A 25,804-nucleotide genomic window follows, 5' to 3' on the forward strand; every position below is an offset into this window, starting at 1 on the left:
TTTCAAACATAACACAGAGCAGTAAACAAAGGTAGTAGTCCCTCATTATTTGCAAGGGATACATTCCAAGATCCACCAAACACTATGGATAGTACTGAACCCTATCAATACTACGTTTTTTCCCATACGTGCATGCCAATGATTAAGTTTAATTTGTAAATTAGTAACAGCAAGACATTAATACCAACACATAACAGAATGATTATAACTATATACTATAATAAAAGTTATGTGAATATGGTCTCCTTCTCAAGATATTTTATTTTACTAATTCACCTGTTTTTGGACTGACATAAAGAGAGGATTACAGTAGACATAAAGAAACCATACAATATGATTCCACTAATATGAAGATGAAAATTAAGTAAAACTAACAACAGCTATTAAACATCAAGATGGTGGTTACTTTTGGTGAATAATAGAAAAGAGTAGTTATTGGTAGTACTTCTAACAATGCAGATAATGGTCTTTTCCTTAACTTGGGTGGTGTTTAGGTAAGTGGGTTCACTTTGTGATACTCACTGAGCTTTAGGCTTATAATTTGTGCTATTTCCTGTGCAAGTTACACGTTAATTAGTAAAGTTAAAAAGGGTTCCATGGGCTTCCAGGGAGAAATGTCCAAATTTTAAGTAAAAAGAGAAAGATGAATGAAGCCGTTTATTAAATTTATGAATAAAGTATGATCTCACTTTTTAAAATAAAATTGGGATATGTAAATAGTTTCATGTGGGGAGACAGGTGATAGAAAAGAACATTTCGAAGTGGGGATGAAGAATGAGATTAGAGAAAAGAAATATTTCTCTTTTTTCCCTATATATTTTGAATTTTGTAAAAGATGCATATTGCTTTGTAATTAAAATACAAATAAGAAATTAGAAATCAAAAATAAAATTTACACATTAGATTCAATAATAAATACAAATTATAAGAACTTATTATGGCACTTTAAATTTATTATTTTATTTAATTATGACAATAGTTCTAGTCAGCACAGTAATCACACTCACTATCTCATTTTAACATACGGGAAACAGTTTTAAAATAGTTAAGGATATCTGGCTACTAGGTAACAATCAGAAGTTAAAATTCACATCAAGATAATGTTGTTAATACCACGCTATCCTCAGCCTGTTGAAAATAATGTATATTCCTAATACGGTGCTTATTATATTGAAAAATTATCTAACAGCACTCCTACCAACCCCCTCAGTCATTCTTCTTTCATGGCAAAGGTTATGTTTGTTGAATGAATATTATTCAAAAAAATACATATCTACATTAATTACTGATGTATTTTTTTTCTTAAAGGTAACGGGAATAATTTCGGAAAACAGTTTCTTCATTTATTTCTTGTGGAAGGAAGACCCTCAGTTAAATATGGATGTGGAAATTCTCAAAATATTTTAACTGTTTCTGCTAATTACAGCATTAACATAAATGCATTCATCCCTATCACAATACGGTAAGTTCTGTACTCCACAGTAGTTCTTTGAACTGTAGTGCTGAGACGGAGTTTTTTGAGACGGAGTCTCACTCTGTCACCCAGGCTCGAGTGCAGTGGCGCGATCTCAGTTCACTGCAACCTCTGCCTCACGGGTTCAAGCGATTTTCACGCTTCAGCCTCCCCAAGTAGCTGGGATGAAAGGTGTACATCAACACACCAGGCTAATTCTTTCTATTTTTAGTAAAAACGGGGTTTCACTATGCTAGCCAGGCTGGTCTTGAACTCCTGACCTTGTGATCTGTCCACGTCGACCTCCCAAAGTGCTGGTATTACAGGTATGAGCCACCACACCTAGCCTGAACTCTATTTTTCAACTGTTATTTATATGTGTAATAGCCACCCAAAAATGAAGAGAATTTAAAAAGTGCATCTGAAAATTGTTTTATTTATTTTATTTTTGCTTTTGTTTTTTTATTTTTATAGTTTGGTGGAATAAACTACAAATTGAACTAAGCTATAATTTAATACTATCCTATGGCAATCAATCAAATTGCACACGGAATAAATCAATTTTATTTGAAAATACTATGGTGCAAACAAATAAATTAAGGCATCAAGCTGTTCAGTTAAAACTAAGATCCAGTTTAATTGTTAAACAAAGTATCTATGGAGTACAGCTGCTAGGAATTGGTTAGTGGGAGCCAATGAGTGCACAAAAAAAAACAAAATCCAGTATTTAAAAAAAAAAATCACCAAGAGAATATTAAACGGAAATGTCTTTCTGGATTATGTAAATTTTTGGAAAGCAGTCTTTGAATTCATTTATGCTTCAAAAGTAGGAAAAATCAAAAAAGAGAAATTCCTAAATATGATGGTCACATCTCAGGGACATTAATAAACATAAGTTACATGTAGGATCTAAGAATTTAAAATTTTTCATCAGTATAGCTCAAATTTTTCATCTAGTCATAATTGTCTCCAGAGTTTCTCTATGTCATTGAAAAATATCATTCTGAGACTGAGTTCTTCTTTAAAATTACAATTAGATAAGTTAGTCTGATCAACAGGAATCTTGACTAACCTATGAAGGTTATATAAATTAAACTTTCTCAGAGACTGCATCACTCTGAAAATAACATCAACAAAATTGACACCAATCTGAAAATGAAACTCCTTACAGGCAGGAATGGTTTCTTACTCATTTTTAATGCAATTAACAGAGCATCTTGCAAGTAGGAGATACTCAGTAAATGTCTGAATGAGGGTGTCTGGGCTGGGCAATTCAGTTGATTATAACAAGAAGGCAATGAAATTACTCTAAGGCAATGAAATTATTATTTGCAGATTAGGTATACCCTTCAGAACACTGAGTTCCATACAGACAAAACAAACTCCTTCATTGCAACGGACAAATATTTCAACCATTTCTGTTTTAAGTGTTTACTGTTAATCACTAAAAAGAACCACATGAGAAGCTGAGTAACAGAAAACTGTTTAAAGAGCATTTCTATTAATAAGATCATTGTTTTATACAATGTCAACATTTTATACAGTCAACAGCACTTTCAGTTATACATGAAATAATTTCTATTCAGGGTCAAATTCTTAGAGAAATTATTTTCTTGACTTTCAAGTAATAAACCAATAGTGCAGTCCTCCAACCACTCAGATTTCTGATATAGCCTCTGGAAAAAAAAACAACCTGTAAAGTAAATATTGATGCTTCCAGTAAAACTGAAAATCAAGGACTTTCCCAGTGTTTGGATTAATTTAATCAAAACTTTAGAAAATAAAAAGGAGTTATCACTATAAATTTAAAAATGCAAATCTGCTTTGTCTTATAGGCTAAGCAAGCTCTCAAAGTCTTAATATTTGCATCTCATTTTTCTTTGTGTTTCTCCTGGTTTCTTTGTGTTTCTCCTGTTTAGTTTCAGATATTCATTTAACAAATGGTTCTTACTCTATTTGTAGCACTATGCTAAGCTGCTAGAATTCAATGGTAAGCCAAAGCAGAAAAAAAATCCAAATTCTTATGTGTATAGAGTTTAGTGAGGGAGACTGACAAGTAGACACGCTAATGAAGGAGTAAGTATAATTTGAGATGCATTGTAAATGAAACATGATGCAGGAAGAATAAGTTAAAAAAGTAGCCTGGCCTGTGCTAGAGAGACCAAAGAGCTTTAAAAATGAATAGACGCGAACTTGGTAAAAGAAAAAACAAACAGCCAAATCAGTGGTTATGTGTTTCAGGCAGAGGAAAGAGTATGTGAAAAACCCCTTGGGAAGCAGCTGGATCACCTGAGGTCAGAAGTTCTAGACCAGCCTGGCCAACAAGGTGAAACCCCGTCTCTACTAAAAAAATATGAAAAAAAAAAAATTAGCCAGGCATGGTGGCATGTGCCTATAATCCCAGCCACTAGGGAGGCTGAGGCAGGATAATCCCTTGAACACAGGAGGCAGAGGTTGCAGTGAGCCAAGATTGTGCCACTGCATTCTAGCCTGGTGACAGAGCAAGACTTCGTGTGTGTGTGTGTGTGTGTGTGTGTGTGTGTGTGTGTAAACCCTTCAATAGAAAAAAAATGGCATATTTAGATTCAGATAGCCAAAAGAACAGTGTGTTTTGAACAGACAAGCAGAAGAAAGTGGCTTAGTAATGGAAGACAAAGTTTGAAAGGTAGACAGTTTGCAAATGTCTGGCCTTGCAGCTGTGTTAAGGAATAATTGCAGGAGCCAGTTAGATGGTTATTGTATATCCAAGTAAGATATAATGATGGTTTGGACTAGACTAGTGTCAGAGATAAAGCAACATATCTATGACATAATTAGGAGGAAAATTGTGACTCATTAAATACTAGGAGTAAAAATAAAGGTGTCAAAAACTAATACTTATTTCCTTATGTAAAACTGGATAGCAGATTTTATCATGCACTGAGATAATAAACAATGCAAGAAGAGCAGATTAGATTGAGAAGATCATGAGTTTAAGCTTGAATATGCTGAGATTAAGGTGCCCTTGAAACACAAAGTGGAGTTTTCAATTGAATATATGGAAGTAAAGGTCGGAGAAGACATCTGGATGGAAAAGATGAATTTATGAGTTATCACTGTGCAGACAATTTTAAAACTATGGGAATGGATAAGTGTATATAGTAGAAAAAACTGCGTGGAATGACTCTCAAGGAGCTAAGATTTAATCACTATAGAGTGGAAGATAAAATCGTAAAGGAGTCTGAGAAGGAGTAACTAGGAAGTAACAGCCAACAAAGGAGTAGAATGTCACGGAAGGCAATGGCAAAGTTTATCAGATGCTCCAGTCCACTGGACTGTCCACATGATTCCATGACCTCAAGACTTCAGTATAACAGGATAGAGGAAAAAGCCTGATTGGAGGAAAAAAAAAATCAAAGTAGTATGTTTACACAACTCCTTGAAGAAGTTTTAACATGAAAGTGTAAGAAGAGGTAAGATGTTAACTACAGAAAGGTGAGGAATCGAGAAAAAAAATGTAACATGAAAGAAATTTTAGTATGTTTTATTGTTAATTGGAATTACTGGTTGACTAGAAAGTGTTAATACATAGAACACTGAAGAAAAAGGGAGAACATAGTTATTAATTTAGAGTTCCGCTCTCGTCGCCCAGGCCGGAGTTCAGTGGCACCATCTTGGCTCACTGCAACCTCCGCCTCCCGGGTTCAAGCAATTCTCCAGCCTCAGCCTCCCTGAGTAGCTAGGACTACAGGCATGTGCCACCAGGGCTGGCTAATTTTTTTGTATTTTCAGTAGACACGGGGTTTCACCATGCTGGCCAGGCTGGCCTTGAACTCCTGACCTCGGGATCTCTCTGTCTCGATCTCCCAAAGTGCTGGGATTACAGGACTGAGCCACCGCGAATGGCAGAGGACATAAGTTTCTTTAAAATTTGGACCAATAAGATACCATGTACAGGAGAGAAGATTCCTGCCAGAGGGCAGGGAAAATAGAGATACATAGCTTGAGGCTTCCGATTTCTGTCATTGCAGATGTCCCTGGATTTATGATTGCCTTCGCTTTATCTGACCAGCTGTTTATGCCACTGTCTCTTGCTGTCTCATGTGTTTAGTCTTACTTCATCATTAACTGGGCAAAAGTTAGAATTTGAAGGTCTTTCTGTATGGCATTTTCTAACTATCTGAATTCTCACTAACAAAACTCTTGCTATGCAAATGCAGGGTAAATTTCTCCTTTAAAAGGATGTAAATTAGGTTCCTTTTTCATCATAAGAACATTGATGGAATTTCTTTAATATTTAAGAATTTCACAATTAAAAAACACAGCATGATTGCTAAAAAACTGCCTCAAGCCACCAAAGTAGCTGGTATTACAGGTGTGCACCCCATGCCCAGCTATTTTTTCTAATTTTAGTAAAGATGAGGTTTCACTATGTTGGCCAGGCCAGTTGGTCTCGAACCCCTGACATCAAGTGATCCACCTGTCTCAGCCTCCCAAAGTGCTGGGATTACAGGCATGATCCACCATGCCCAGCGTGATTTAAAAAAACCTATTTTCAGAAATTAATGGAATAAACCATAAGGCAAACATGTAAAATATGGCTTTATTTTTTATTTGTTATTAGCTACTATTTTTTATTTTGTTATTAGCCAGTACTTCCTTCAACTAAATCCACCGTACATCTGTAGGACAGAGACAGAAGTAGAACAGACTTGAATAAGCCAGTTGTAGTGATTGAGGTCAATTCAGTATCAAGATAGAAGTTCTTCTTAAATGAAATGGAGCAGAGATCACAGTTCTACAGATACATTGTAATTCATACTCATGCACAGTTTGTCTTTCATTTCAACAAATTTTGAAAGGGATCACATAGAGAGTGCTATTGGTTTTCACAAGGGTTATTCTCTTTGGGGGAAGTTCAGAAAAATTGTCTTACTATATATATACTTTTTTAAGTTTCTGAAGTTTAAATTTTTCTGGCACCTTTAGTGTCTGTTTTACACAAAAGCTAACTTTTCCCCAGTATTTTGCTCTCTAAAAAAGTCTGTGGCGGGGGGGAAATAGGGAAGGGACAGCGGGGGGTAGGGAGTTGGGGAGAGATAGCATGGGGAGAAATGCCAGACATAGGTAATGGGGAGGAAGGCAGAAAATCACACTACTGTGTGTGTATCTATGCAACAATCTTACATGTTCTTCACATGTAACCCAAAACATAAAATGCAATTTTTAAAAAAGCCCTGTGTCCTTTCTTCTAGGTGATTTACAGTGCTAGCTGCATGTTTTAAAGCTACATAGCCCATTCCGTCTTCCTTAGATGCTACTAACACACCTGAGAACATTTCCTAAAAGATTTATCCAGAGTTGTAAAATTATCCATGTCTGTTGAAGGCACACTCTAATACCTAATAATTTATTTTGGTCAGCAAACTCTTAGGGTAGCCAAAGTAGGATGTTGGTCAAGAATTGTATTACTGCCTGAGTAACACATCTTCATTACCTACTTTTTAGTAGGTCAGTGTAAAGAAAAGCATGGTTTAAGATCAACTGGACAGAGGGTGAAAAACTGTCTAAGAGTTGGGCAGCAAGAATCTTTATGTTTGGGTTTTAGCAAATACTAAGAAGTCAGGTGAAACTGTAGACATATTTATCACATTACCTTTAGTACTGTTTGGTTCAGAAAACAAAATAAAAACTGCTAATTTTTATAAATTGACTGAATTTTATCTCCTGTTGTCTTTCCACATCTGTAAGATAAAACCTCATACATATAATATATGTATATCGGTGCAAGATTTTTTAAAAATTATTTTAATTAGCTCATTTCTCACAGTTGTTTAAGAAAGCAATTTATTATAATGCAAAATCGGTATTAACATCACAAAATGGGAAGAATGATTCTGAGTAGGATTGATACTGGTCATATAAAATTAAGATATTTATTAGTAAGCAATTTATAGAAAAATATGAAAGGAAGAGACAACTTCTTCTAATACTCCTATTTGTTAAAAGCTCTCAGACACCTCTGCTCAACCTCAGATTCCAGTTTTCTGCCCTTTCCCCACATATATTCTCTGCATTGCATCTTGCTTGCCCAGATGATAATGACCTACAGGTCAATACAGGGCATGAGTAAGAGATCCTTCAATGTCATGTAAGAACAAAAGAATATCCATACTCTCTTACATATAATTTTGACAGTAACTAAAAATGTTACCTGTGTTTCTAATTTTCTAAAACGTAAGTTTTTCACATATTCCTGATAGTTATTATATAAGCTATGGATTGCATGCCGGTAGTCTCAGAGCCAAGAAACTATGTAATAGTGAGAGCCTTCACTTCTTGAAACAGATGGTGACTTCTGAACTGTGCTAAATCTGTAAGATATTAGATTTATTCATAAAATGTTGCCATGTCAATATGGAAAATTTGGCAAGATTTTCATCTTAAAAAGGTCAAACTTCATCACTTCAATATTAATTTCTGTATCTTTTTATCAGCTCTTCCATCTGGTATTTCTTAGAGAAAATGTAGGAAAACTCAAGCTCAATATGGGAAGTACAGATAATACCTTATCATTATATTGGAATGTATGTGAATATATAAAGCTAAACGTTACTCCTGCACCTTTATCCATACATAGCCTGTCCATATATAATAAACATCAAAACTAGCTGGACAGCAAGTAACAATGCAATTTATTCGTATTAAATTGTGACTATCTATTTTAAAACTACAATTTCTTTTATAACAAGCTTATGAAAATCTTCAAGATATCTATTAATCTGTAATTTGATAAATTTAGTACTGTTTAGGATTATTGGATAGAAGGTTCTACTATATAAGGTTGTCTCTAAAATCAGCATATTTCTTGAGAAACGTGGAAGTATTCGTTTGGTGCTTATTGATTCAAAAATTAATAAGGTGAAGCTTTTGAAGCAAAATCATCTTAGTCTGCATACGAACTGAACCTGAGTCTACAGAGCACATTTATGGGATAATGTACCAGTGGACTCTACCAGCCAGTTTGATGTTTAAAAAACATATTTGAAGTGATTATTTGACAGTGTAATCACATTTGTGCCCTTAAAATTGTGCAATTCAGTTCAAATGGTCAAAACAGAAGGGCAACTAGCAAAATTACAAAAGGGAAAACTCCAGACCCAAATCTTCATCTTACGGAAGGCTGAGAAGACAGAACTGGGTAATCCTCAAGTCCTGAGAGCAACCACGAACACCCCACTGAAGAGAAAGGGACAAGTAGCAAGTACATCTCTAACATGAAATGAAAAATGAACTCCATTTTGAAGATGAGAAATTTATTGGGGGACAACAGATGAAAGAGCATCTGCATGCTCATGGAAGAAAATGTTTGAGAATGAAAAGTTCCGGGTGAAAGGATGGTTAGCTCTTCAGCAAATCACCATCAAATACTATCATTTCTGATGCATAGAGTAACAATAAATAAAAATAAAAGGCAAGAAATGTTTTTGAGCACTAGGAATGCATGCTGAGGAAGACTCCAGATTTTTTCCATCCTTTATTATTAGTGGAACATTTCTACCACTGTCAGAAAAGACTACTGAGGAAGTGTGAATTATTTTTGTGCCATGGCAGAGCATACAGCAAAATAACTTCCATTCTTAAAAGCCTTCTCTCTGTAATTCTAAAATGTGTATAGTTTATCACTTTCAAGACAAGACTTTGACAGTTATATAAGAAAGTAATATGCAACAAATGAAGACTTGGGGCAAATTGAAAATTATAAAAATTTGGACAGCATAGCAATAGTTGATGGGGGTCAGAGAACACTCTGGTGTACAGCACAGTTAAGTAATAGGATTTAACATGTTGAAAAATAAGATTCAGGGGAAATATCAAGAGATGATTTGTTAATTAAGTAATGAAGTTAATTAAGTAATGTCATTTAATAATATATTGATATTTTGTGTATTTTTCATCCCACTTCGGTAGTCCCCCTAGCTCTCCTTAATTGGAATTCATCATTGTGGTTAGAGAGTATTTGATTACTGCCTTAAAATGACTATCAGACTTTATCGTGAAAATTTTTGAAGCCTATTCCTAGTGGTAGAGCTCAATCCTTGAAAACATTTCTCTCAATTACCTTCTTTAGAATTCTAAGTTCACTCAAAATATAGAGCATTCTATTAATTTAAAAAAAAAAAAAAAAAAAAAAAACCTGGCCGGGCGCGGTGGCTCAAGCCTGTAATCCCAGCACTTTGGGAGGCCGAGGCGGGTGGATCACGAGGTCGTGAAATCGAGACCATCCTGGTCAACATGGTGAAACCCCGTCTCTACTAAAAATACAAAAAATTAGCTGGGCATGGTGGCACGTGCCTGTAATCCCAGCTACTCAGGAGGCTGAGGCAGGAGAATTGCCTGAGCCCAGGAGGCGGAGGTTGCGGTGAGCCGAGATCACCAAGATCGCGCCATTGCACTCCAGCCTGGGTAACAAGAGCAAAACTCCGTCTCAAAAAAAAAAAAAAAAAAAAAAAAACCTATCTTTGTAAATGAAGCTAAAGGAAGCTATGCCAGCTTCCTCTTCAACAAATTGCTCATGACTTTATCAACATACAAAATGTAGATATATGATGATATAAATTGTTTTACAATTTAACATTTGTGAACTCTCTTCCACCTAATACAGAATTCAGAATAATTTAAGGCTTTTTCAAAGATTTACTAATTTTCTTTAAAATTGAAAGCTGGTTCCATAGACAGGTACTGGTATTGAGCCAAAGTATTTGAACTCAATAAATATAGAACAAAGTTTTAATATTTCTTCAGATAATTTATTTTAATGCCATCATAAGACACAGTAAATTTCTATTTTATGGTATTTGAAATAGAATTCTGTCCTGGTCTCTGTTACTTTCTAACTTTGTAATAGCTGGCCTAATTCTAATTGCCAGTAATATCAAAACTCCATCCTGCCCTTCAAAGACAAAATTTAACAAAGATATAAAGAAGGAGCTTGCAGGACAAAGCCTTATGCCAATTACCACCAAACAGGAATACACTGTGCCTCGTGATGACTTTGTATCCACAGTGCCCAGTGTTGTCTGCTGATCTACATAGGGGCTAGTTTGACACCTAAATACAGCTCCCACCATTTGAAGTGCAAAAAGTTCCAGTCACATATGATGGACATGCCCTGGGAATCCCTTCCCCTCTACTCAAAGAATAAAATAGCAAAGGAGCATTCTCCTGTTTGCTTGGTTATAGCAGTGTCCCTCATCACTGGGGTCCTGTAGCAGAAATTAGGGTGAAGGAGGATCCCAAGTCCTCTGTCACCTCAGCCTCAGAGAAAGTGACAGTTCCGGTTTGGCATAACCTCAAAGAATAGGAATATACAGAATTCTTTGAATAGGAAATGCAGGAATGTAACAGGAATGTATAGAATTCTTACAACAGGAAAAAGCAAAGTCTTGGATGATACACAGAAATCACCAACAAGCGAGTCTGATATTTGGCATACATGTGCAAGCAAGTCCTGAAGGTTTCTAAACATATCTGGAGAGGGATATTCTATGATGGTTTATAACTCCTGCAGTTAAGAGAGTGTTCTCAGTCCCCTGAAACTTAGTAACTGCATCTTAGGTCAGATTCCTTGGAAACAGTCTGTGCTATGGAGATTTGCATGCACAAAGTTTATTAGGAACAAGACTTGGAAGGCAGCGAGGGAAACAGGATTGAACAGAGGCAGAAGTCGAATTGCAAAGTAGTTGCGGCAGAGGCCTCAGCTGTCCATAAGGGGAGTCTGGACTTAAGATGTTCATATTTTCCAGAATGTAGTCAAGAGGACCAGGCCTTCACGTCCCCTTTCATCCCAGAGGCCTCTGGGCAGCACATCACATAGTATTCACTGTTACTGATTGAGGCCAATAGCTACAATCAGCCCTTACCTCTTGAAGGGGCCTGAGGCATTTGAATTCGACTTACACCTAAGCAAGCCAATGTTGCTTTCAGATAAACTAGACCCACCATAGTAACCAGGGAGCTAAATTTCCTGTGTTCATGACTGGTTCTACTGTTTCTTATGAGGAGTGACCCAAAGAAACAGTGACTCTTCCAAAGAACAGCTAAATACTAATCATACCAAAACCACAAAATGCTAATTGTATAAATGTGCATCAGCACGGACATACGTAACTCCAAATAATGCCACTCACTGATACATTATTAGAACATAGAGCACAACCCAAATATAGTATACCTGGGTATAGAATAAAAAGAGGAATCTTTATAGATTATTCTGCTTCAAAATGAAGGCACAGGACACCTAAAAGGCAGAATCCTGCAAGTGGGGAAGTGAGGAGGCAAAGCACTCTTTGTATAACTGCAAAGGATCTTACCTGTTTCTTTTTTGAAACAAAGATATTAACACTCATTTTCTGCTATATAGGCTTCTGTGAATTTCATATGTATGAAAGTGCTTTTAAAAACATCAAGTATCCCTCAGATGAAAGTATTATTGTTATGGTTTGTTACACACACACACCTATTTCTTCTATTGCTGCTGTAGGACTAGAAAAAATGCTCGCTATTTATTTTATAGCATCTTATTACAAACACTTCATGATTAGGTATAGCAGAGTGACTAATCCACTATCCCTGGATAAAATGTCTTTGAAGGTTCTTGCTTGTTAGGCTTGTCTCCTTTGCAGTTTCATAAACGAGAAAGCAATAGTCCTGGTGCCATCAGAGGCCAAGCTCTGGCAGGGTCACAGAGTGGACACATGCCTCTTCCTGTCTGTACTACAGTAAGCATATCTGTTTCTGTATCAACAGGGAAGAAAACTGTCCAGATGATTGTGAGGTGGATATATAAGTGTCTGTTAAGTTTTGAGTCTGTTATAGTTAAAGGATATGCTGAAAACTTCACCTGCATTAATCTCATTTAGTCATTTCTTCAGGTCCATTACTAGTTATGTCATACACATTTATTTTGCACTTACATGACAGTCACTATGATAAATATTTTTTACACACTTATTCTTTAAAATATTTTTAAGGATTAGTTTTTTTTATGATATTCATTTAAGAAGTGAGAAAACTGGGACTTAAGGAGATTAAGTAATTTATCTAAAGTCATGCAACTGTAAGCAACTAAAACAGGGTTCCTAGGCCATTTTACTCTAGAGCCCTTATATTTAACCATGCTATACAACCCATTCCTGAAATATTCTTTAAATGAGGTCACTCTCAAAGCACATCATCAATAGAAAACTTCCCCAATCTCCATCATTTATCATTTCATGAACAAATCATGTGTCTTATAATCAAGCTTTTTTTCTCAGCTCCTTACATCTTTATCCTCCTCTAACACCCAAGTTTCATGGGCTTCCCACTCTTTGAAGCCATAATCTCTACTGGCCCAAACACAGTCCCACATTTCCCACCACATGCATCATAGTTAATGTTACAATTCCTTCCCTAAGTATTCTGTTTTATCCTATGAAATTGTATACTATACTTTCTGCAAGACAATCCCTCTCTAAAAGCTGGCTTAGACTGGTCCCAACACACACTGAACTCCTTCGTTCTCAATTCCCAGCATGCCCGTGTCTTGTGAAGGATTTTTCTATTAATCTTTTGTTATCTCATCTCCAAAAATCAAATAAATGGTGCAAGATCTCTTCCTTTTGTCACATGTAAATTACTATAAGAACGCTAGGAATAAAGTATGTATTAGAGATAATCCCCAGGACCACATGTGAAACTGAATCAACACAATATAAACAAGAGGGTTGAAATGTTAGTCAGAAGAGAATCAATTATACAGACTCTACCGCAGAAATCTTACTAAAGGGGATTAGTTAAGTATGTAAAAACCATGAAAATTTAGCTTTTTAGAGAGATTTGCAGTAGGTTTGCCATATGCAAATACACAAACAATAAAATGTTCATAAAGAAGAAAATTGACTTAAACCTAATGGGAACTCCAAAAGTTATGTGTCAAAAAAAGGAAGGACATTAACACAGGGCCTTCAGGTTAAATGGAGAGGCTGTTGATTCTTTTTTCTTAAAGAAAATTTCTTAAAGAAAAAAAATTTCTTAGACATTTTCTTTAAGAAAAAAGAATCAAGTTATATTAATGATAATATAGCTATCACTAATTAAGCTCTTACTATTTTCTAAGCATACTGCCTAGTCTTCACCTGTAGTTAATTATTTACACCTGTATTTCATTATTTATTCATAATATTCAACCAGTGAGTTACTATTATACTTATTTTAAAGGAAAGGACAATGAGGCATATAAGGGCCTCAGGACACTGAAAAATCACACAGAAGTTGTCACAGTCAAGAAATTTTAATCCAGAGTCTAACTCTAATCACTACTCAATATTGCACAGCAACAAATGAAGCTAAAATGTCTCATACTTTACATTTCATGAAAATCTTAAAAAATATTCAAAATTCTCATTTTTAATTCTAAAATAAGCTTTATAAAATTAGTGAACATAACAAAATTTGAAAACTCAACTGTAAGACTTAAAAACATACAAAATCTAAAACTTTTATTTTCTATTTTCACATATGCAACTGCCATTTTTCTATTAGAAATTTCACACAATAAAATTTAGCACAAGTTTTATTCTAATCATGATAATATATTGCAAGAAACATGGAATTAGCATACCATTTATAAATTCAGGAAATTCAAAAAGGGGTAGGAAAAGTTATTTTCACTTAGCCCACAAAGTGCATATGATAAATTTAAATGTATTTTAAAGATGTTTATAAGTTATTATAGGATGCTATACTTATAACAAATTAAAATTTTTAACGTATTTGCTATTATGAGAAAAGCCATATATTAGTCTGTACTCACACTGCTGTGAAGACACCTTATACTAAATAATTTTAAAATAAAAGACGTTTAATTGACTCACAGTTTGGCAGGCCGGAGAAGGCCTCAGGAAATTTAAAATCATGGCAGAAAGCACCTCCTCACAGGGCGACTGGAGAGAGAATGAGGGCAAGCAGGGAAACGCCAGGCGCTTATAAAACCATCAGACCTCGCGAGATTCACTCATCAGCGAACACAGGAGAAACCGCCTCCATGATTCAATGACCTCCACCTGGTCCTCTGGTCCTGCCCTTGACACGTGGGGATTATTACAATTCAAGATGAGATTTGAGACACGGAGCCAAACCACATCAAGCCATAACATTCCATTACTTAAAATTAATTAGGCTGTAATTGGTAGGTACTGTTTAAATATATTTTTTCATCTTAGAAAATCACGTGGATCAATTACAGTTCTATTGTAGACACATGTTTTTAATTCCATAAATCCAGCAAAGTTCAGCACATTCCCCTTCTGTCTAATACAAGGAGGTATGTTACACTAAAATGAGTATTTATTTCTAATTAAAAGATTGACACAAATTGATATGCTATTTTTCAGATTTTTATCAACCAAGATTACTGATTATTGTTTGAGAGATATGTGATATTGTTTTAAAATATCACATATGATTGTTCAAAAATATATCTAAGTGTTTAATTAAAGAATTTTCATTGCTGGGTTTATTCCTAGGCTCGGGAATAAGAGGAGTGTTTTTTTTTTTTTTTTTTATTACATGACTCTAACTGATCCACTGAGAAGAGAGCAAATTTTATTTCTAACGTACTATTTTAATGGTCCAAAATAATTAAGTGTTCTCACAAAATATATGTTTACTTTTTTCTAAAATACTTAAATGTAAGATTGAAAAGTTACATCAACAGTAACGTAAGTTCAATCCCCTCATTTTTCTGCTGAAGAAACGTCATGCCTGAGAAGAAAGGAGATGTGTAGATCCACCTGACTCAAGGCAAAAATGGGAAAGTTAGAACTAGATGCACAATTGGCAGTCTTTCTCCTCCACCCATCTTTTATATTATTATAGGTGACATGCTGCTACCTTTATCTTTCCCCTCTCTGTGACCTATGTTTTACTTCCTACTATATATAAAGAAAAGAGCTATCAGTTGTTTATTATGCCAGGCTCACAAAACACTTGACTCTTTTTCTTTGTGAGAGGATCAAACAGTCCACATCAAGTAACTCCTCTTTTTCAACCCTGACCTGGAAGACTTCTGTTTATAAGAACAATCATGCTCATTTCTCTGGTCATCATAAGTGAAAATTAGTGATCTTGAGTAACACAAAATCACAGAATCTTATTTTTTAAAAGCTATGGGCAAGTCTGTATTCTCATCACTAATGCATATGGGATTTATCTAAAACCTTATTAAGACTTTAAAGCTTGACAGCATTAAGTAAATTTTAACAATAATGGGAAATTGCTATTCCAGAAGGCATCCCATTTCATTCCACATTTATAGACTCTGTGCATGTTAGGGACTTGTTTACATTAAGGAAATGTATTTATCCTTGCAATTTTATGTGCATTCCTCTACCTGTTCTTTAAAAAAAAGAAAGAAAGAAAGAAAGAACACGCATAACCATGAATTTATCTTCCTCTTTTCACTTTACTGTCCTTAACTATTTCCTAATCATGAAATATAAACTCCGTGCAGGCAGGACTAGTGTTTTTAATCACTTTTTCTCCACAGCACTTAATTTATTGCTAGTATACAGTATGTGTTCAAAGGAAATTTCTCAAATGAATGAAGCAAAGTTTTCTTATCTCCCCTGTGTTTTTTTCTGTAAACAAAATACTCCCGGCTCCTAACCTATTTTCAACAACATGATTTGGGAAATTCTCACCATGCTAACTATTCCCTACATTCTTAATTCAGTGTATCAGCCACCAGATAATCTGTCAGAGACAGTGGAATTCAGTATTCCCCTTATAATATAAAGATGTATAACAAAAGTGAGATTATCATATGCTCAAAGAAGAATGAATCCGCTTTTCTCAATTTTCAAATCATTCACATTGTGATTTTAGACAGCTGAGTCTCTGTTTCACCTACACTGTCTGAAATTACTTAAGTTCCTTAGTCATACCACCAGATTTTACCACTCTCATAACAGGTAAACATCCTCAGGAGATTTAACACATTAAGCAAAGTTCTCAATCATTCACAGCTTGTGGTCAATTTCTTCCATCAGATAAAATTTTCTCCTAACCCCTGGCTGTGAGAGCCACTTGCTGAAGGAATGAAAGTTTACAGATAGAGTAGATGATTTTCTAACTTGTGCCACTGCCCAAAAAGTCAAGTTTGAGCACAGGCCCCAGTCAAGGAGCCAGGATATATAAAAGTACTAGAAAATGAAGAAAGGAAAGAGCCAGGGTGAGAGTTAAATTTTCTCCCTATTCATGTATTTTCAGTATACATGATTCAGTACATTTTAATTAGGAGTCTACTATGAGTCAGGTACTTTAAGACCCTACAGTTACAGAGGATAATGGAAAAATGTGTTTCTGACATTATGAAATTTTAGCACACTAAGATAAATGTAAGAAACAAGTTAAAAAGTATATAGTTAGTCATTTTGAAAAATGTTTCAGGTAAAATGGAATGCAGAGATACAGCATAATGGCAGGGGGGTGGGAGGGATTCAATGAAGAGTCAGGAGAGAATGCCAAAGAGGTGATGATCAGAGACACGTGGATGAGAAGAAACCTGTCATTTGAAGAATGAAGCAATGTATGTGGATGTGGATATGGATATAAATAAATCTCTGTTAAAGAAAGAAGTCAGGGTGAATAATGACTGCTATAGTAACATCTTTTAAAAAGTGTTACCGAATCTGAAAAGCACTGTGACTTTCTTTCCCCTAATAAGATGTCAGAAACTCACTGCCTACACGGATTCAGGAAAGCAGCGTCCTTGCAAAGCCATCGTCTGCCTGGTCCCAAATTGTCTCTCCGGAGAGTGTGCTGGCTCTGTAAGGAGTTAAATTTCCACCCACCTGGGTTCAATGGAACAGGCTGCTGCACATGAACCCCATTTTTATGACTATTTTATAACCTCATTTCGAACTACCTTCAGATAAACTAGAATATCTGTCTCTTATTTCTGCAGCATCAATGTTCTTAGTATTTCAGTCAATCAAATGGTAGCCTGTCTAGTTTCTCAGCCAAGTGCCTTCTCAGACTTTGCCTGCACATACTCCTAGGACATATTTGAGAAGTCACAATTTGGGCTAATACAAGCTTTGTACAGAGATATCTTTTCCAAAAGTCTGTAAAACACACCCACCTCTATCTGCCTCTGAGGCTCCAGAGACCACTTATCTGGGCTTAAACACCTTTAGTTTCATATGCTTTTCAACGTGGTACCTAAATTCAATCCAGGGAGAAAGAATTGAACATCTACAACGTGGTCAGTACTCTGCTGGAGTCTATGGAGAAGAGAAAAGTTAATCACAAAAAATATAAAAAAGACTGACCCACACTTTAAGCATGCTGAAGTATGCCTCAGCATCTGGTGAAATACGCTCATCTCTGCAGCTTCTTTTGCAATGCAAACAGAAAGGTGAAAAGATGGACGAATAGCGGGATATATAAGTATGGTGCAAAGATAGCAAAATGATAATCAAGTACAGCAAAATGTGAATTGTAGGTAGGCACACCACTGTTTACACTGTGAAATCCTTTTGATTTGTCTGAATGCTTAAAATGTTTGATACTAAAATATTGGGGGAAAGACCAACTGATCATGGTTGATGTGAATCTTACCATTCAGGTAAATACTCACATAAAATAACTACTATACTGTGAAGTACCGATTGTAAGTGCTACGGGAATTCAGAGAGAAATCAACATAAATTGACACATGAAGAAGTTAGGGCCACTTGAGGTTTGAAGATAGTACAGGTTTTTCAAAGATAAAGTGGGAGAGAAAGAGCATTTCAAGTGGGAGAAACAACATGAGCAAACATCTAAAAGAGAGAACGGAATGGCAGCTCTACGGGAAAACGAGAACAACTGAACAGGGTTGAGAATAGTCAGAATAACTGGAAAACCTTGCGAGACGATGAATCACGGGTCCCGGTGGGTAGAAAAAACCATGGTCCCTTTAAGAAGTTGATCATATTTGCTATCGACAAGAGCAGGTTGGCCCGTGGGTCACATGCGGCCCCCTGAGGCCATGTTCCCCCCCACCCCCGGCTGCACTTCAGGAAGGGGCTCCTCTTTCATTGGTGGTCAGTGAGAGGAGCACAGTATGTGGCAGCCCTCCAACGGTCTGAGGGACAGTGAACTGACCCCCTGTGTAAAAAGTTTGGGGACGCCTGAACAAGAGGAAATAAAAATCAGATTTATAAACAGAGTGGTCATATAGTCATATACAAATGAACAAAGAAAGTGACTAGATAAACATGGGCACTTAAGAATACTTCAGACCTCCACCAGATAATCATTAATCTGATGATGTAAAACAGGTGAAAAAAATTTGAGATTCCCTTTATCACCATGATTTTATTGTACTAGACAAGTAAGGCACCATGTTTGTCCTGGGGCCATTTGAACCCCTCCTTTCCCAGGACAAAGGTTTCCACCACATTAGCTTTTCCTAGGCCAGCTCAGGCAACAGCACGGATGACTGTGACAGGGCACTGTCATTTGCCTCCGTCATACACCAGACCCCCTCACCCAAGCAGAAAGCCACACAGAACCAAAGTCACAATGGAAACAACTGAATGGAAAGATACGGAGTAGCTCAAGGATCAAAGTAAATTCTGAAGAACCACGTTCAGAAAGCACATAAACTGGGGTATGTCCCTGGGATCCAGGTCGTTCTCTACAGGGATACATTCCGACAGTTCTCATTGCCACTTAAAATTCAAAATCAAGGCCAGGCACAGTAGGTCTCACCTGTAATCCCAGCACTTTGGGAGGCCGAGATGAGCAGATCACCTGAAGTCAGAAGTCTGAGACCAGCCTGGCTAACATGGCCAAACTTCGTTTCTACTAAAAATACTTCGTTTCTACTAAAAATTAGCCGGTGTGGTGGCATGCATCTGTAATCCCGGCTGCTTGGGAGGCTGAGGCAGGAAAATCACTTGAACCTGGGAGGAGGAGGTTGCAGTGAGCCGAGATCGCACTACTGTACTCCAGGCTAAGCAACAGAGTCAGACTCTGCCTCTAGATTAATTAATTAATTAAAATTCAAAATCAAAGGAGAGAACCTCTGAAGAGACGAGCTTCTGCTGCAGCCCACCTCTGGACCAGAGAAGGACAATCACCTAAGTGATAGTCCCCATGAAAACGGTATTGAGTAGGGACATGTAGTTTTTCCAAGCAAAAGACTGCATCTTCTGAGGCACACCTGAAGGGAATAATAGCAGTATCCACCTGATAGAATTATGCAAGGACCAACTGAGATAAAAATAATACAAGGGAACTCTTACGGTGCTTATTATGTGACAAACACTCTTCTGAATATGTTGCAAATACTAAGCCACCTAATTCTATAAACAACTCTTTGAGACTTAGGTGATTAAACTTTGCAACTCATGTTTTAAAATTTAACTCAAAATTAACATGAAACAAGTCTTGTTCTGTGAGGCATTTTTAAGCCTGACTTACGAACACCTATCAAGTATATCTCTCTAAAATCATCCACTTGAAAATTTGAGCCTATGTATTCGTTTTTCACTTTTGTAGATTCTGTCACATTTACTCTTTACCTACTGCATCTTGATAGAATCAGTTTTTGTGTTTCTGTGGTTTTGCATTGATGATGATCCCATTGGTTTCTCTTTGCCTGCAGACGATCTTTAATAACAACCTCTGGTCTCCTAAGTGGAATGATTGAATTATTACTTCTCCTCACCAATATAGTTTAGAACATAATTACCACAGTTTTATCGTGTTTTTTTTTTTAACCTAGTGACACACTTTAAAATTAGAGATGGGAATTGAAACACATCTTTACCTAGGGAAAAAGGTGCCTAATTTTAATACTCGGTTAATTTCAAATACAGAATAATGAGAGGGGAAAAAAGCCTTGGTGCCCCATGTTATCATTAACACTCAGCATAGCATATTATAAAAATAAAGGGAATTTGCAGTGACTGGCAAGCTAAGCCTGACCTCTGCTCTACAACCTCAAAGAAGATAGAGAATGTAAAGCTAGGCCTGACCTCTGTCCTACAGCCTTCAACGAGAATGGAAAATATATTGAGTCACAGAAATTATTACCCACTGACAGACTCTACCTCATTTCTAGGGGAGGATGTGGAGGTAGTAAATATGGAAACAATTTTTCAGGCAAAGAAATATTCTGATGGTAAGAAATATAAACCATAATCAAATGTGACTGTCAGTGTGTGATGTGCTGACTGTCTGAAGTTTATTAAGAAAAAAGGCAGCACTTACAATTCAGTCATCTCCTTGTTTTTAAAGACACCTAAGAAGCTTTTGAAAATACTGCTCTGCTACCAGGAGACTGTTTCTCCCTCAGCAAAAATAAAGAAAATAAATTCTATTGTGTTTCTGTTTCGAAAAGAAAAAAAAAAGAAAAAAAAAAGAAAGCTTGAGCCTCCTTTCAGCTGAAATTCATGCTTCAGAATTAAGTTAAGATGTAGAGGATGATAGGCACCAGCCAGCATGAGTCCTCCCAGCTCCCTGCAAGATGCTCATAAAGATGGTCCTTTTCATCCTCTGGCGAATCCAAATAGATGGACAGATGGAAAGAGAGAGAGAGATAAACAGACAGATAAATCAGTAGATAGATAGGGACAGGCGACATTTCAAATGTTCTTCCCCTTAGATGCCTTTTTGTACTCTAGGTCTGAAATCTATCCCTTTAAGTTGTCACTGCTTACTGTTAGGCAAGCAAGATTCAGGTCTGATCTCAAACCTCAAGAAGCTAATGTTCTCAACTATATTAAAAATCTCCAAAATATATTACATATATATGTTATATATGTAAAATACATTTGTAATAAATTTCAATATAGTACATAATGCAATCATATGTAAATATATGTAATATATTTATTATATATAATATATATTATATATTTCATACATAAAAGATCAAATCCATATATTGTATGTATTACATGTTTCATATATAAAATATATGATATATATGTATTGCATGGTACATATATGCATATATACATATATATCTATGTATATACACATACATGTATAATATTACACATTGCATAATATTTAACTGTTGTTAATAACTTGTTTTACCCAAACATTAAAAAATGGAGTTACTCTGAGGGTGAAATAATATCAGTATTCCCCCTCAATGAAAATGTTTGTCAATACACCTAAAGTATTTACATTTATCTTTTTAAATTATTTCTGAAGAAGCTTTTCATTATTAAAAAAAAAAGTAAAAATTAGGCTGAGTTTTCATTATCAGAGGGCAGCTGGATTACTATAACTTGGCTTTTGGAATTTTTTAGTACATTTAAAAATTAGTTTCAAGTGCCTGTAGCCAAAGGATGTACACACAGTCACAGACACAACTCACTCTGACCCCAATAGCTGGTGGCTGAAAATAAAGGTTGTTCTATGAATGGCCTGTGTGCTCACAGAGAAAGATGGCCAAGTAAGGGGTGTTCTTTTCCACTGGATTGATTACAGTGAGATAATCCTTTTCCTACCAAAGATTATCTCAATGTTCTATATACCATGTTCTACATAGAGCTAATTCCCAAGGCAATTACTAAATTTAATCTTAACTACTGCATTTCACGTTTTTCAAGAGTTGTATCTGTCATTTTGTTTGTGATATCTACTGTTTGATCTAAACTGTTCACTTCTGCCTTTCATTTTCTTGTGCATCTGGAAGCTAAATCAGCAAAACAGCTTGGCATAGTAAATCATATGTTCTCACCATGGAGGTCTATCATAATTTTTAAAGCAAAAAAAAAAAATCACTCAAAATATTCTATTATCAATAGTAAAAAGGAAGTACATTTTTCCCCTGAAAGGAACAGAAAGAATGTTAAGCACTCTAAAAGATGTGTGGGGAATGTCAAAGACCAAAGGGCAAATACATTTTCATAACTACATTAAGTAACAAATGGAGCTGCACAGAATTATTCAGCTAAAATTCAAGCTGAGTTGAACACCAGGGTACAGACTCACCTTACATGAGTGCTTTACCTTATAAGCGAACTTATGTTCCACCTGGAGTGTTCTCGGCTCTCTGCCATTTTGATTTTAGCCTTCATCACATTTTAACCAGAAAGCCTTGCTCTGAATCATCTTGAGGTAATACTGATGGGCAGAAAGCCAGTAATGAAAGGGCTGTAGCAACTCTACATGTGAACAAAAGCAGATACATCATTTTATCAGTGATCAACGCTCTCTACTAATTAATGGAATTATTTTGAAACAAACTTTCCATTCAATGTAGGACCTATAACAGCATAAAAGGAAGACAGAAGCTATGTGTTTTCCAATAAACTGCTGTAAAAAGGAAGTGAGCTTTTTTCTGAAAAGACCTCTGAACATGTTTGGAATCCTATATTCAAAAGATATTGGAATATGGCATATTCACATGCACAAGGATTCACAAACAGGCTAAAAGAACATGTGCCTCAATAGCATAAGTAATGAAACCACTTCCCAGGTCCAGGAGTTGCAGGGAAAGGTTTTCATAAAAAGTTCCTCAAGTTATGTGTGGAGTTTAAAATAACGATGAACAAGAAGTTTACTTAGTATATTTTTTTTAACTGGTGAGATATTAAATTTGTGTGTTTTCATTTCATCTTTAAATCTGTTTTAATCAACCATATCCAAAGCTGAGGCTTCTTAACCAGGAAGTTACCACACCTAACAAAGCATCTTAGCTTTGACCTCCAAATGACTTCCTGTATCTGCAGCGATACAGTCTTAGAGAGTATGTTTGGAGTAGATCAATGAAGTGATTGCCAGGATCTTCTTCCCTATACCCTCAAGGACCTACCCACACCTTGAGAAAAAGAGGTGATTCTGTAGAACTAACCAAAAAGAAATGAGGAACTAGAAAGTAATGGGCATGTTTGTCGCAGAACCTCTAGGTGTTCGAGAGGACTCTAACTTTGAACTCAGCATTAGCTCCAATATGGTACATAGGTGATGGCACAAAAATAATGGTGAAAAGTGGCTGAAGGGTAGTTATCAAGCAGTGGTCCTAGTTTCTCATGACCTGCTTGTGACACACAAGCAATCTAGATGTCCCCATGCTCTTCAGTAAAGCATGCAATAAATATTCTGTCGCTATGAACGTTCCAGAATAATGCATACCTATATATGGAGTACCGAGCCTTGTCGTGGTGCATTTCATATTGTACATGAAGGCTGTACCAACTGTACTTTTGCCAGCAGTGCCCACTTTCCCACCAGCACTAAATATTTTCAGTCTTTTATAAAATTGACAAAATATTATGTAGAAAATGGTATTTTATCACTAGTTTTAAAAATGTTTATTCAGTACCTATTCCGTAGACATAGGTCATAAAACTTTATGGGGCCCAACATAAATAAAAACAACGTTCTTAAATATTATACTTACTGTTTCTCCAGCAGTATTCCAAAATTTTCACCCGTATTAACATTTAATCGTCATGACAACCCTATAAGAAAAATACAACTATCATCCCCTTTTTACAGACGAGGAAGCTGAGCACAGAGATATTAAATAACTTGTCCAAGGTGTCTCGGCTAATTAGAATTCAAACTCGAACAATCTGGCCCCAGAACCTGCACCCTCTGTTATTATGGAAGCAATTTTCTAATAGTATATGACATGAGGAAAGTGGAGTGGAAGTCCTTAAAGATGGTGGATGTGGAGACAAAGGCAAGTGTTATTGACCAGAAGCAAGTCTGCCGAGACAAGCCTCAGCGTTCAAGGTAGACTCGTGATCTCTGGATCAGGAAGAGTCTCTTAAGCGTCCAGTAAACAAAAAGATATAGAAAATTACAGAGTCCTGGGAGGAAAAGCAAAAAGCCATTACATTGAACTCAGGTCTTATAAAGATTGTGGTTTCCATGCGGTCACAAGAAGTGAATCTGGAGAGCTAAAGAGGGAAGTGTGTGCACTAAATGGACAAAGAGCTTGTTTCCCGGGGCACGGCCTGGGCTATTCATGGAAGGCCTGTTGTTCGCAGTCTTCTGAACACTGCAGAGAAACGTGCACTTCCTATTTATATAAGCATTTAATAGAGATTGTCCTGACTCTACCACGAAAAGTAACCCCCAAGTGAAGCACTTTTGGAGTAGAGCAGAGCATGCTATTCCCCATTTTCCAGTAACTAGCTAAAGATTTCCCTAGAGTGGTTTACAAAATAAAAGTCCTGTTACTAATGGAGAAGCAAGGTATTGATGCACATTTATGAAGATTCTAAAGATTCAGAAGAAACTTTAATAATCATGGAATTAATTATTGTTTCCTGATCCTGACCAGTACACCAAATTAATCCTACAAATGACTCCAAGTCCAGTCCATCAGTAACCAAAAAAATGACCTGCTGCCGTATAATTCTTACTTTTTGAAGTATAAACAGATTTATACTCTCATTCATCATTCATATGTTATCTTGTATATTCATGAACTTTCTAAAGGAAAGAGATTTTTCTAACAGCTTTTTACCTTTTCTCACTTACACTGGTATTTTAGAAACTGAAAGAGAACTATGAAGACGAGAGTGGGTGAGTTTCGAATGCATGAAAAGCAAAGGCAGGTAACACATGAAGAGAGTGAAAAGAACCTAAAATGCTTTGAACATTAAAAAAATGATTATATTTACTTTAGATTCCAGCTGAGATACAGACTCATATTTGTTTTCTTTCTGCCTCCGATATCAACTTGCAGCTAGAACTATTAAGATCTCCAATTAACATGAGGACAGCAAAAATTTCAAAATAAGGAAAATGAAAAAGAGGCAAAGGCAGTTTTATTCCTAGTCAGTATTTTCTCTCACAGTTTCTCCAATTTTCATCCCACATAGGGAAATTGGTATGTACTGAAGATAGTTACTGCCTTCTGAACATGTAAGAGCTTTGACACAAAAGGAACTTTGGGGCTTTATGATTTATTGCTTTATCATTTTTAGTGCCATCTCTGTTCATCCTCAAATCCAGGGCAGGCTATAGGACATATTAAAAGGGCAGCATTTTCCGGATTCCCTTTTTAAAGGGCAAAGCACTTACCATTTTCTACGTAGAAAGCACTTATCTTTTGGCTCAGTGTTTTCAGCGAGCAGCACTGAAGGCTGCATTTTAGACCTCTTTAATACCAGAAAATGTATTTTTCCCGTACGCAACCAACTTTTAAATTTTTATGTACCATGATTCTTATTTTCCTGAAAACTGTAACTATTTGGGTCTACTTTAGGTCTACTTTTAAGGCAATTGTCTTTTTTCATACACACTATACACGCCACACACACACACACACACACACACACACACACACGTACAGATCCATGA

At 36.1% G+C, this 25,804-nt stretch overlaps 1 protein-coding gene and 1 long non-coding RNA gene across 2 annotated transcripts in view; one reads left to right on the top strand and one right to left on the bottom strand.

Moving 5' to 3' along the window:
* The window catches only part of LOC141579921 (protein eyes shut homolog), a 535,064-nt gene extending 533,554 nt beyond the window's left edge, over window positions 1-1,510 (top strand). Inside the window, exon 10 of the mRNA XM_039467768.2 lies at window positions 1,309-1,510. Within this exon, the coding sequence (XP_039323702.2) occupies window positions 1,309-1,466 (158 nt within the window). The 3' untranslated portion in view covers window positions 1,467-1,510. The remainder of the gene's footprint in view (window positions 1-1,308) is intronic.
* A 12,499-nt stretch (window positions 1,511-14,009) lies between these two features.
* Window positions 14,010-23,977, bottom strand: LOC141584328 (uncharacterized). The gene is made up of 3 exons (XR_012517324.1): window positions 23,889-23,977; window positions 22,496-22,650; window positions 14,010-21,025 (listed from the first exon to the last, which is right to left on the bottom strand). It is a non-coding gene; the product is annotated as an uncharacterized LOC141584328 (long non-coding RNA).
* Window positions 23,978-25,804: the final 1,827 nt, after the last annotated feature.

Source organism: Saimiri boliviensis, chromosome 4 (genome assembly GCF_048565385.1).
Source record: "Saimiri boliviensis isolate mSaiBol1 chromosome 4, mSaiBol1.pri, whole genome shotgun sequence".
In the NCBI taxonomy this organism is placed as follows: domain Eukaryota; kingdom Metazoa; phylum Chordata; class Mammalia; order Primates; family Cebidae; genus Saimiri; species Saimiri boliviensis.